Here is a 13627-nt window from a genome sequence, read left to right on the forward strand (position 1 = left end):
AACAAAGGTCACCATCAGTAACACACTACAACGGCAGGGAATCAAATCCCGCAGTGCCAGACGTGTTCCGCTGCTGAAGCCAGTGCATGTCCAGGCCCGTCTGAAGTTTGCCGGAGAGCACATGGATGATACAGCAGAGGATTGGGAGAATGTCATGTGGTCAGATGAAACCAAAGTAGAACTTTTTGGTATAAACTCAACTCGTCGTGTTTGGAGGAAGAAGAATACTGAGTTGCATCCCAAGAACACCATACCTACTGTGAAGCATGGGGGTGGAAACATCATGCTATGGGGCTGTTTTTCTGCCAAGGGGACAGGACGACTGATCCGTGTTAAGGACAGAATGAATGGGGCCATGTATCGTGAGATTTTGAGCCAAAACCTCCTTCCATCAGTGAGAACTTTGAAGATGAAACGAGGCTGGGTCTTCCAACATGACAATGACCCAAAACACACCGCCCGGGCAACAAAGGAGTGGCTCCGTAAGAAGCATTTGAAAGTCCTGGAGTGGCCTAGCCAGTCTCCAGACCTCAACCCCATAGAAAATCTGTGGCGGGAGTTGAAAGTCCGTGTTGCTCGGCGACAGCCCCAAAACATCACTGCTCTCGAGAAGATCTGCATGGAGGAATGGGCCAAAATACCAGCTACTGTGTGTGCAAACCTGGTAAAGACCTATAGTAAACGTTTGACCTCTGTTATTGCCAACAAAGGTTATGTTACAAAGTATTGAGTTGTATTTTTGTTAGTGACCAAATACTTATTTTCCACCCTGATTTACCAATAAATTCTTTACAAATCCTACCATGTGAATTCATGGATTTTTTTTTTCACATTCTGTCTCTCACAGTTGAAGTGTACCTCTGGTGCAAATTACTGACCTCTGTCATCATTTTAGGTGGGGGAACTTGCACACTCGGTGGCTGACTAAATACTTTTTTGCCCCACTGTATTTTGTTTTGGGGTTTGTTTGTTTTTTTTGCTTCTTTCTTGAAGTTGTGCATCTTCCAGGTTCTTAAAATCTCATCATCAACAAGCAGCTCTGAAAGGATATTAATATAGATAATGACAGGAGAATAAAATTTGTCTTTAGTGCCCTACTGGGAAGTTTACTTAACTATTGTAGGAAAACATTTAGCTCAAAAACTTTTGGATTTTTATAAAATCTGAAGTGGTCTGAAATTACACTTCACTTAAAAAGACACAACGCATCTTATATTTATGTAAACCTAGTGATAAGACTCGTTTTTTCAGATAAGATTCATCTTGTTTTCATGGCAGTATGCGCGTGAGGACTGCGCACGCGCACCGGTTGTAAGTTTCCTGAGTGTACTCGTGGGTGGACTACAGAGCCTTATTGTGTAATTTAACTGTTTACAAAAGTGAAACTGGAGACCGTGGACCACGAGGTGGTCCGGGGAAAAGAATGCACCGGGGGTGAGTTGTGTCGCCGTGAGCAGCGCAGTGAGGCTTTGCTCAGCTGTTTACAGTTAATCGGTCAGCCGGCTTTTTCACTCTCACTCCGCTAGAAAAGGTGAAGTTCTCACAGTGAACGCTGTCATACCTCTGCTCACGCGCACACGTTAATAATGACGTCACTTGAGACCTCTGACTTGCGCTTGAAACACATTTTCAAATAGTTTAGCTGGAAAACATGAAAAGCAGTTATTTTTGTGTCGCCTCGGACAGCCAGTGCGCACGCGCCAAATGCGTCGACGTCAAGTGCATGTGATAATGATTGGGGAGAAGGCACGTGCACAATGTCCACCGCGCGGTCGTCCACCTGTTCGAGTGTAGCCGGCAAAACATTTAGCTTTCGTTTGAAGTTTGTGTGAAATGTATCTCCGAGTCTGTGAATCAGCCTTTAAAATAACCAGTTAGTGTTAGTCACCACAGGCAACTCGGACAGACATGGACTTCTTTCTTTATAGGAAATAAACCCAGCTTCATTACAGCGAGCTGTCGGGGTTATCTGCGTTAACAGAACCCTCGTACAAGCTGCTGACAACTTTGTAGGCTGTAGGAAACGAATGGTGGACATAGCAGCTGGTCCTGTTTAAGTGTCTGCTGTCCCCCTTTTATCTAACTCTGCCGGACTGCTGCTTCTTCTGCAGGTAAAACTCAAAGTGTACATTTTGTTATGGTGAAGCAGACAAGCAGTGGGTCAAAGTTGTATTTGTTGAGAATGACATTTTACTTTTAGTTTCATGATGGCTTTAAGTCTTAAGTCTTTGAGCTCATGTGTGTTAGCAGCAAATTCCTGTGATTCCTTCTGCTGAGCAGTGAGTAACATTAGGTTATGGGTGGATTTGGTGGTTTAACTTTCTGATGCTTTGACTCATTTGTAACTTATTGCTCGGATGTTGCTCAGCCGGACAGTCTGCACTATTATTGTCTGACTCCAGTATGGTGTGTTATAATTACATGCATGCAAGGAAAAGCCATAACATACATATTTATACATAAGGTAAATATTTGTAAGGTAAGACTCCAGCACCTGTGTTACCTGGGGCAGTCAAGAGAAGGTATTTGAGGAGCACCAGCCTCAAAGAGATGAGACTGGTGGTGAGAGGCCAGCTCAGCAATATGAATGAGGTCGAATCCATTGGTACAAATTCCAGCACGATAAATCTACGAGTAAGATGGAGAGGGGATTGCAGTCAGGGATGAAACTCTGGATGAAACTCATAATCTTCTCTTTAATGTTTTTCTTTCTTAATCACATTAAAATGATGGATATACACATCAAAACCTTAAATCTAATCAACATAGACATATTTACATATTTACTCATCAACATACACCACCAAACAATTCACAATATAACATATACCCTTGCAAACATTTATGGACCCAACAATGTGGACCTATCCTTGTTTCATAGCTTTTTCTCTTTTATTAAGATAATTGTTTATAAATGACTCGACAATTACTACAATAGATGGATATCTTAATACACTTTTCACCCCTAAAATATATTCATATTCCAATAGCAACTCCAGATTCTGACATTCAACATATATAATAAACCATTATATGAACTCTTACGGACTTGATGATAGTTGGAGAATAAATAATCCCACATCTAGACAGTAAACATATTACCCCCCCCCCCCCCCCACCCCCCCACCCATCAATCCAGGAACGTGATCATTGTGTGGAAGGTATTAACCCACAAAAAACACAATTTATCATTAAACAGCTTAAATACGACAGCTTCCAATATAGCAGTAAAGAAGGAGTCAGCATAAATGAAAATTAAACTGGAGAACCATTTCAGAATCCCCAAGACATTAACAACGTTTTCAAATCCTTCTATAATCAGTTATATAAACTAGATCCTAATCCAAACCAAAATTATATAGAACACTTCTCAAAAGAAAAGGATCGTTTTAATTTCTCCACTGAACAAGCTAATATAACAAGCTTTTATTATGACAACAAAAGAACAGGGCAGACATGTCAGTGATGGCCGATATGGGTGCTTCTGAGTTGGGGGGTGATTGGGATGTGCCCTGGGATATCAGCTCCCTACATGCCTTTTGTTGGCTTGCTCTGGGGCTGACAGTTTAAAGGGGATTCAAAAGGAAATCACAATTTAATAAAATTGCCCCTCCCCTTAATTCATGTATTTTTACTACTTATAGTAGTGTCATTACGAGGTATAATTATTATTTTATGTTATTATTATTATTATTATTATTATTATCATCATCATCATCATCATAGACAATATTGCATTTCAGGGCATTTTTTTTATTTGTTTATTTTTGTTATTTCTTTAGCATATATAGTTTATATAGTTTTCATGACTATGAAATTATTTCATGTACCTTTTTTTTTTAATCAACACATACTTTACTGTGCATAGTTAACGGAGTACACTGGACTCAGTTTAATAATATTTTCACACAGTTTGCTTATCTTTTTGTCTGTTGACCTGTCCTTACTGGTCTTGTTTACCTCACACAAAAAAAGGATGACTGCTCCCCAAGGTTACTTGCTTCAAAAGTGTCTCAGGTGCCTAAAGACAGACCATGATGAGGAACATAGAAGCTCAAGCTCCCGCATGAAGTGCGAAAGGGCGTAAAGGATGGCACAGAGGCTCTTATCGTGTCAGCACAAGTGTCCCTAAACACCAAATCCACAGTGGGAGAAGTCTGCCACAGCCGACAGGGCCCAAGCTGCAGACTGCCACGGTGAGAGAAACCACTAAAGCTGGTTGAGAACAGCAGGGCTCCTGTGGGACTGACAGTTCCAGGCAGACGAGCAGCTGCCGGTAAACCAACCATATAACCATAGCGGTGTGTGACAAGGAACAGAAAACCACAGTTGTGATAGCCTGGCAATCCCCAGTGGACGGCAACATCAAGAAGAAAGAGCACATAAGGCAAGGCAAGTTTATTTATATAGCACAATTCAACAACAAGGTGATTCAAAGTGCTTTACAGAGACATTAAAAAACAAAAACAAATAAAAAGCATGATTTAAAATTGATTTAAAAAAAACAGTAGTTTAGGTCTGCATCCATCACTACACCCAAAGTTCTCACCTGGTTTGTGGTTTTTAGGTGTATAGATTGAAGTTCTCTGGTGACCTGTAATCGTTTTTCTTTGGCGCCAAAGACTATTACCTCAGTTTTGTTTTTGTTTAGCTGGAGAAAATTGTGGCACAACCAGTCATTAATTTCCTCAATGCATTTACCAAGAGCCTGTACAGGGCCTTGGTCTCCTGGTGACATTGTGATATATACTTGTGTGTCATCTGCATAGCTATGATAGTTTATGTTGTTCTTTATAATCTGTACCAGTGGGAGCATGTAGATGTTAAACAGAAGGGGTCCCAAGATGGAACCTTGGGGAACTCCACATGTGATACTTGTCTGCTCAGTTACCTATTGATACAAAGTAATTCCTGTTTTCTAAGTATGTTTTGAACCAGTTTAGTACAGTTCCTGAAAGACCTGCCCAGTTCTCCAGTCGTTTGAGTAATATGTTGTGGTCAACTGTATCAAATGCTGCACTGAGATCCAGTAAAACTAAGACTGACATTTTTCCACTGTCTGTATTCAGACATATGTCATTAAACACTTTGGTCAGAGCGGTTTCACTGCTGTGGTTCTGTCTAAAACCTGACTGGAAGGCATCGTAGCAGTTGTTCTGTTTTAAGAAGTAATTGAGCTGTTGAGAAACTGCTTTTTCAATGATCTTACTTAAAAATGGGAGATTTGAGATCGGCCTGTAGTTGTTCATTTGTGTCTTGTCAAGATTGTCCTTTTTCAGTATAGGTTTGATTACAGCAGTTTTTAGTGGTTTTGGAAACACACCTGATAATAAAGAAAAGTTGACGATCTGTAACAGGTCTGACTCTAAAGTCTTTGAGACCTTTTTGAAAAAACTTGTTGGCAGGACATCTAAACAGCAAGAGGAGGAGTTCAGTAAAACAAAGGGCTGAAGAAACAGTTGGAGCAGATGTGGAAGGTAAAGTTGAAAAGGGTCCTAGTGATAATGGGAGCATTAGGAGCTGTAACCCAGAGTTGCAGCAGATTCCAGGAACAACATCTCGGCGTCAGAGCTCCATGTGGAAGAGTGCAGTCTTGGGGTGTGAAGGAGATTTTGCATATATATGTGTGAGCTGATGACTCACGTGGAAGAGGAAGTAGTTTTCAGGGAGATAAATGGCTGACAGCTGAACAGAAACCAGAAAAACGAAAGTGAAAATGTGGGAAATAACACATCATAGAAAGTCATTAACAGCATCACAATGGCTGTAGTGGCTCACAAGCTTTTCTTCATAAAGTTAAAGAGATACTGATACTTTACAGATATGTATTTACCCTTTTTAATACTCTGCAAGTTACCTTTTTATTCATTGTGTTTGACACTGCATCCATAGTGTGATGATTGTTTACAATACTTGTCACTAATCATGAATAAAAGCCTCTGTTTAACTTGTATGTAAATCTGGGTCAAAAGACTGTGCAGAATGAGTATTACCCATTTTATGACTTTTTATAGCTGTGAATGTTTAACGAGTATGACCCAGATTGAGGTCAGCTGATAAGTCAAAGTCAAACAAAACATCGTAATTTATGGTTAGAATAAATAAACAGAGCTGCTTTGTAAATCATTCATAATTTATAAAGAGATGCAACACCGTTAAACTCTGAGTTATGTTGACACACTCAGACTTGCACCATGTTCCCCTCTGGCAGTGAAATATGATTTATCATTGATCAAAACCAGTGAGCGTGTAAATATTTGATCAGAGCTGATGTATGAACACTTCAGCGGTTACTGTCACCTCTCACCTATATTTTCTTGTCAAATGAAGACCTGCAGCTGAGTCAACCAGACCATTTATTGGCCTGTGGGAAGTTAATCAATTATGGCTTTTGAGAATCACAGACAGGATCTGAGACTTGTTCTGCACTCATTCATTGTTCTCCTCACCTGCATTTCAGATAACTCTCCTTTGGAAATGACCAACATAAAGTCCAAATCGCAGAGCCAGAGCGATGAGGCCGAGGGCCCGGATGGAGGCTGGGGCTGGGTGCTGGTTGTCGCCATGTTTGTCAGCTCGAGCCTCGTGTTCGGCCTGATGCGGAGCCTGGGCATCTTCTTTGTGGAGTTCGTTCAGTACTTCGAGGAGAGTGCCCAGGCCATCTCCTGGATCTCGTCCACCGGCCTGGCAGCTCAGCAGTTCTTCAGTGAGTCATTGATGTTTGTGGAAGTGTGAGTGTGCAGTTTGTAGTATTACAGGTGACAACTGTACAGTAATTATTTTTCTTTCTTAATGCATTAAAACACTTATGGTGAGACTAAAGGGTAAATACAGATTACTACAGGATGCATATGTGACCCTGTTTGGATTAAGGTCTTTCAACCTTAAATCTTCTAAAGGGGGGAAAAGGTTGATATAGTTATAAATAAATGATGTAAATGTGTTTGCTTGTTCTGCAGGTCCACTGGCCGCTGCACTGTGTAATGCTTACAATCCCAGAGTGGTGGTGATGACGGGAGGCTTTCTGGCCGGGCTCGGCCTCACACTTGCCTCGCAGTCCACCTGTCTCGTACACCTCTACCTCACGATGGGAGTAATTTCAGGTAACGTGTATTAGAGTCTTAAACCACCAGTTTTAGCCTGCTTTAGCTCCTGTTTTTTGGCACATCCAGTGAAAAGCATCGGTACACAGCTGTAGCACTTTCAACTTTAACTTACAGTTAGGGTTAGCTGGGTGTCACAATGTTACGGTAAAAATGTTAAAAATACTTAATTCAGACCTAGCAGTCATAATTAAACTCACTTTTTAAAGAAAGATGACTTCTGCACATCGTGCAGAAACAAGATTCCGTTCAGTTCAGTTCTGCTTTATTTATACAGCACCAAGTCACAACAACGGTTATCCCAAGGTGCTTTATTTTGAATGTAAAGACCCTACAACAATACAGAGAAAACCCCAACAATCAGATGATCCCCTATGAGCAAGCACTTGGCGACAGTAGGAAGGAAAAAAAACCCTTAAAAAGGAAGAAACCTCCCACAGAACGAGGCTCAAGGAGGGACACCCATCTGCTTTGCTTTTCTGGGCGTGAGGGGAGGGAGGCGGAACAAAACCATGCTGTGGAAGAGAGCCAGAGATGAATAATAATTCACAAAAAGACAAAATACAAGTCAGAATGACTCAGACACAGGTAAATGTTCAAAATGAACACGCTGCACTGCTGAACTCATTTCAAGCCGTGTGACAAAAAGCACAAAACTGCATCTGAGACGTGACATCACAGACGAGCAGCAGGTGTATTTCAGGCGTGAGTCACTCACACAGGTGCAACTACACTCTTGTTACGCTGCAGAGTGTAGTTGTTTTCAGTTATTGCTGCTTCTATGCATGCCATGAGCTAACTGTCCCCCCTCACTACACCGTCACCAACAGATCTGCTTTAAGTTTGGTGCGTCAAGATGTTTTGTACACACACCGTGTACTGCATACATCAGTGGTATTATTTTGTACTATTTACCTTGTGCACTTTGCCAGTGTTCTTCTACTCGTGTTGTGGTGTTCACGCTCATTTGATATGATAGTGCATCCACCCAGTTTCCCGTACTCATCAGAGGAAGAGCGCAAAAAATTGATTTTTGTTTTCCAAGTCAGGTGATGGGTCAGAGAAACATTTTTATTTCACATTTACAATATGTTAAGTTGTGTCTCCCATCTGTGGAGCCTGAGGTTGTCTTACAGCTTTGTAACATTTACTGACCGAAAGTAGGATTTTCTTTTCTTTTTCTTTTTTTTTTTCCAAGGTTTAAAGAGGGTTTTAACAGTTAACCGATTAACTCGTAAAGTAGTGAACTGCTCGCTTGCCTCTCATGGTGTACTTTGCTCGCTTTGTGCTCCAGGTTTTGGATGGGGGATGGTCTTCACTCCCATGGTGGCCACAGTCATGGCTAATTTCACTCGCCGGCGTGCCCTGGCTCTGGGACTGGGGTTCTCCAGCATCGGCCTCTCCTCCTTCGCTTTCAACCCGCTCTTTCAGCTGCTGGTGGAGACGTACGCCTGGCGAGGGGCCCTGCTGATCCTGGGGGCTCTCAGCCTCAACATTGTACCCTGCGGGGCGCTGATCCGTCCGCAGCGGCGCTCTAAAGCACCGGCAAAGGTAGAACAGAAGGAGGAGCAAGGCAGTGGTCTGGTTTAAGTAAAAATGTCTCTCTCAGAGAGGAATATCATAATGTTCTCTGTCATAACCATCAGGACAGAAGAGTAAAGTTTCTTGCTCACTGACTTTGGAGCGATATGTAAAGATAAAGCTCAGACTTTCCTTGTTTCCTCTCCTGCAGGTGGATTCAGAGACAAAGTCATGTGCGTCCATGCTGCGGCGCATCGCCTCTTACCTGGAGCTGTCCCTGCTGACTGAGAGGCCCTATCTCACTTACACTTTGGGCGTTACTCTGTTTAACGTCGGCTACTTCGTGCCTTACTTCCACCTGGTGGCCCACAGTCGCCAAGTTGGCTTCTCAGAGTACCAAGCTGCCTTCGTTATGTCAGCTGCAGGTGCTTCGGACATTTTGGGGCGCGTAGTGTCGGGCTGGTTCTCCGACCTGGGCCACTTTCGGGTTGTTCATTTACTGACCTTGTGGACAGGCCTAGCAGGAGTGTTTATCATGCTGCTGCCAGTGAGCTCCATGTCTGGCTCCTACGCCGCTCTGATGGTGATCAGCCTGCTTTATGGCTTCTGCTCTGGGGCTTTGACCTCCGTTGTTTTTGCAGTGGTGCCCATGATTGTGGGCGTGGAGCGCACGATGGGGGCACTCGGACTGCTGCAGCTCATCGAGAGTGGTGCTGGACTTCTGGGGACTCCTTTGTCAGGTAGGTGTGCGTTAAAGCTGCTGAGATAAAGCCAGCTTATAACAAAAATGACTCCATTGTAGCTTTAGTTTGAAAAGAATCTATCTAAAGTGACCTAAATCAGCCCAAAATACAACACACTGAATGTGGTGCTGTCATAAGCTTGGATAACTGCTCTTATAAAAGGCAGACACCTTGTCTGCACACCTGCTACTTTTTAGATCACTTTGTGGCATTTTACTGTTAACCTCAAACCTGTGCAGAGAGCAAAAATCAAGTTTTGTGAAGCCGATCCGACTTTCACTTTTAAAAATCATCACTGGACGTGCGAGCTGCGTCACCTCAGTTTTTGGTTAGTGTCACCAGAATCATTCTTTCTCCACATTCAACCCAAAGCAGAAAGCTTTGACAATAAAAAATGAGCTGTCAGTAACTGATTGACCTGTTTCTGTTTTATGTTAATTTCAAAGCATGTAAAAAAGAGTTTAACACAAAAATGAACCCTTTTACAGATCAAATGTCTGATCTTAGGTTTCCTGCCACATTTTTTCCACTTTAACTGTCTGCACTGTTAGAGGTCACTGGATTCAAGGCAGAAAAATGAATGAGCTGTTCAGAAGCTCTTATTTTACCCTACAAGGCTTCTTTTTTACTAGTATTCAATGATTAAACGTGTGATTTTGCAGAGCTTTATCAGGGCTTCATATTTTTTTAAACACTGCAGTGTTTTCCTTTAATCGACATGAGGCCGATATTGTGCACTTCAGTTTATCCCTCAGTCTTTCATCATCTCATTCTCAGTTTTACGGTTTCTTACATTTCAAGTAATATCCAGGTTTTCTTTCAGGATTCCTGAAGGACGTCACAGGAAACTACATCGCCTCCTTCATGGTGGCCGGCTCCTTCCTCGTCCTCGGTATGCTGACCATGACCACCCTGCCTCGCTTTTTCTCCTGTACTGATCCACCGCCTCCTCAAAGACGTTCCCTCGATGCCAAAGAGAAAGTTTTGGATTTAGAGCTGGAGCAGATGAATAGTTCGCCCTCTGACAAAAAACACACAGTGGAGTCGAATGATCCAGCAAACCCAAAACTGTGTTAGTAGATAGAGCCTTGCACATTCTGAGCACACAATCAAATTGCATCCTGTTGCACACCTCCGTGAGCAACGATGTATTCATGTCATACCTCAGAGACTCAGTGAAAGATGAAGCTTCCTGTGAAACTCGTAGCAGCTGTAAGGGAGCGGCGAGCTCCTCCCTCTGTTACAAATACGAACCTCAGTTTAATGCTGGAGCCAGAACCTTCTGCCTTAAAGAAAACTGGACATTTTTTAAAAAATTCACGTGACTGTTTTTGACATGTGACATGCAAAGTGAGGTGCTGTTGTTTTTTAATTAATCAATTTTTATTATTATTTTTTTTTGTTCATGTGAACATGAAACCTGAGTCTGACTTTTCTGCCGAAGACTGGCCAGGATCTTTTATATTTGCACACACATTCTTTGAATGTGGCACAGCTCGAAAATTAAGCAAATGCTTGATCATCACAGCTCAGTTGAGTAACAACTCAGTTAAACTTCAGGGACGTCGGTCTGTGCTGTCAAGAAGCATCCATGAGTCCATTTCACCTGCTTTAATACAAATGAAATCATGCTCTCATTTTCCCTCCTGACCTGCTCGTGTCATTGTTGGTAGAACGAGTGTGCAACTGCAGCCAGTTCAGCTTCCACAGGTTTGCAGAGTCCCCCAGCACAGTCTGAAGGGAGATACCAGGAGACAGGCTGTTACTTGAGGAGAGCTGAAGGCGAGCACTGCCAGAGCTACAAAAATGACCTAATGTATGATAAGGACCGAAGCAAAAAGCAACACTAGAGAAAAGTCAGGAGGGAGCGAGCAGTGGTCCTTTTTTTTTTTTTTTTTTTTTTTTAATGGGGTTGTTTCCTCTGCAGAGCATCTGTCGTCACTTTGGTTTACGTTAGAGCAGGTGAAGGGATTCAGTGGTTTCTCCTTCCTCTGGACAAATAGATACACCTGAACTTTACCTGAATTCGTGTTAGACACCGATGGTCGAGTGCTCTCCTCATTTATTTTTTTGGTGTAGATACCCTCCATAAAGTGAGTCACTTTTTTTTAAAATTTTGCACCATCAATTCATACACTTTTACTATCTTGGCATGACAGGACTAATGTGTGAAACGTTAGCTCTCTGACCTGATCTGCACGTGACAATGTTTTAATTCGGAGAAGCCCAGTGAATTGAGCTTAAAACCAGTGGCACACTGGTTTTGGTCGAGTTACTGACAGGTCCTGTGAAAGCTTTTTCAAGGTTATTATAGTTAATTAATACTAAACCTATGCATGGCAAAAACTTGCATCACTTCAGTCTGAGAAGCAGCCTCCACATTAAGGCTGGAGTCTAAAAATTATTCTGAAACTGATTTTGAAAAAACTAAAATAACATTTTTAAACAAGAAATTAAACAAAATAAATTTCAGCTCGTTGACTAGGATATGAAACTAATGTAAAAACGCTACAATACATGTGTTTTTTGGACTTTTTATATTCTTAACCCTGTCGTGCCAAGTGTATCACACATGAGCTGATGTATGAGTTTGTAACACTTCTATATCGTTGTCATCATCAACATTAAAAGCTTAATTAAATTGCACAGTAGATTTTTAACCTATAAGATGCAAAAAATCCCAAATGTAGCAACTATAGTACAAATTTTGTATTTAATTAAAGCGTTTCGTAAGGTTCAATAAGCTCTCGATTTTCAAAAAAATATAAGAATTTTCTAGCGATTACTTTGTGGTTTAAGCTTTAAAGGGTTACATTTTTAAAGTTCTTCAGACATACAATATCTCACAATCATATGTGAGCCTCTGCTGGCTCAAAGATGAGGTAAACCACAGTGTCAGCTGGTCTGGGTAAAAGAATTTGTACTTTAGATGCTGACTGGTTATGATGCTTCAAATTTAAAGGTGTGTTAAACACACATACACGCTCCAAAATTAGGAGAACAAATTTAACGACTGCAGTGGCTGTTTTTCAGGTCTACGCTGATGGTGATTTACTGCTGCCTGCAAATGCCTGATTTATGGTTGTAATCTGTTGAAGCGGATGTTTGGATATAAAAACCGCAGCATGTCCTGTCCTGTTAACACTGACTTATTATGAGCTCGGCTAAATGAGCTACTCGTGGCGACTCTGAACCTCAGGAATTCCTCTTCCCACCGCTGCGTTTTGTTGCACAGCAGGAACACAAGACTGTGTTTTCTCAGTTGCGTTTTCCTGATGACACCGTCGCCTTTTTTCCTCGAGCACTTTGTACTTTGCTGACCGTAAACTAGAGCAGGCTTTGTAAACCAGACGTGTTTGGTTTGGAGAGCAGCTGGATGGTTGCCATGTTTGAAAGAAGAGCATGACTGGATCACTGTGACCTGCTGATCATTAGCACACTTACTTACTTTAAAGGTGTTGCAATGCAAAAAGCAGGTGGTCTGTGCTGAACAGCTTCTTCTTAGTGTTCTTCCTCAACTGTCTGTGACTCTGGAGTAAATTTACCTTGTCAGTTACCTGCAAACTGTCAGTGATTGTCTTCTTTATTATTATTTTTTAAAGCAAACGTATTTTCTTTCGGTTTATTTCAGTCTTTTCCTTATCAGACAGATCTTCACAGAGATTGTTTTCATCTAAAACGGCTGCAGGATGATGCTGCCCTCTGCTGGGCTTTTGACAGAGATACAAACCGTATTCATCTTCTTTAACCACCTAAGACCTGAACTCTTCCACAGCATGCATTTTTAATTTCTCTTTGATATTTGGGCTGATTGGGACCTGATGAATGTAAAAACAAAGAATTACCAGATTTTTTTTTAACCTAATTTTTGTTTCTAAGAAAAATGAGAGCCGCATATGAGGATATTTGTTTACAATTTCGATAGAACAGTAGCAGTATAATGTCCTTGTAAGTGGATATCAGGCCCTTGTAGAGCAACATTTAGTATTTTGGTCTAAATAACCCAAAATGTGATGTCCACATATGTGGACGCCAGGTCCTAGGAGGTTAAAGGGAACCTCTTATGCTTTTCTTTATTTTCTCTCATATACTGTCACAATGTTGTGTGCTTATATTAAAGATGGCTGCGTACTCGCTGCTAGTGCTGGGTCTGACTCCATTCTTCTCTCATTTATTCTTCTGTCCCATCACATCCCAAAGGCCCTGTACTGGATTGAGATCAGGTGAGTGTGGAGGATATTTGAGTAAATGATGCTCTGC

The 13627-nt window shown here is 41.7% G+C and overlaps 1 protein-coding gene across 7 annotated transcripts; it reads left to right on the plus strand.

Annotated features, from left to right (window-relative positions):
- Nucleotides 1-1315: 1315 nt before the first annotated feature.
- Nucleotides 1316-13486, plus strand: slc16a13 (solute carrier family 16 member 13). 7 transcript variants are annotated; one of them, XM_085266894.1, is made up of 7 exons: nucleotides 1316-1434; nucleotides 3976-4392; nucleotides 6461-6706; nucleotides 6960-7103; nucleotides 8398-8654; nucleotides 8836-9364; nucleotides 10191-13486. In XM_085266894.1, the coding sequence occupies exons 3-7, from the start codon at nucleotides 6478-6480 to the stop codon at nucleotides 10442-10444; spliced, it is 1413 nt and encodes a 470-aa protein (XP_085123020.1). In that variant the 5' UTR covers nucleotides 1316-1434; nucleotides 3976-4392; nucleotides 6461-6477; the 3' UTR covers nucleotides 10445-13486. The 7 variants fall into 7 exon arrangements, with proteins under 7 accessions (XP_085123020.1, XP_085123022.1, XP_085123021.1 ...); XM_085266895.1 differs by having other exon boundaries at nucleotides 1421-1531; XM_085266891.1 differs by lacking the exon at nucleotides 1316-1434 and adding an exon at nucleotides 1559-2111.
- Nucleotides 13487-13627: the final 141 nt, after the last annotated feature.

Source organism: Mchenga conophoros, linkage group LG3 (assembly GCF_057382185.1).
Source record: "Mchenga conophoros isolate Kocher_MC1m ecotype Shallow Benthic linkage group LG3, M_conophoros_male_GT1.1, whole genome shotgun sequence".
NCBI lineage: Eukaryota > Metazoa > Chordata > Actinopteri > Cichliformes > Cichlidae > Mchenga > Mchenga conophoros.

What these genes read in the sequence shown, in the direction of transcription:
- slc16a13 (XM_085266890.1), top strand. Translation starts at nt 6,385, where the DNA reads ATGGCTTTTGAGAATCACAGACAGGATCTGAGACTTGTTCTGCACTCA. An exon ending in GGCAGCTCAGCAGTTCTTCA is followed by an intron (nt 6,707 to 6,959) that starts GTGAGTCATTGA and finishes CTTGTTCTGCAG; the next exon opens with GTCCACTGGCCGCTGCACTG. An exon ending in TCTGGGGACTCCTTTGTCAG is followed by an intron (nt 9,365 to 10,190) that starts GTAGGTGTGCGT and finishes GTTTTCTTTCAG; the next exon opens with GATTCCTGAAGGACGTCACA.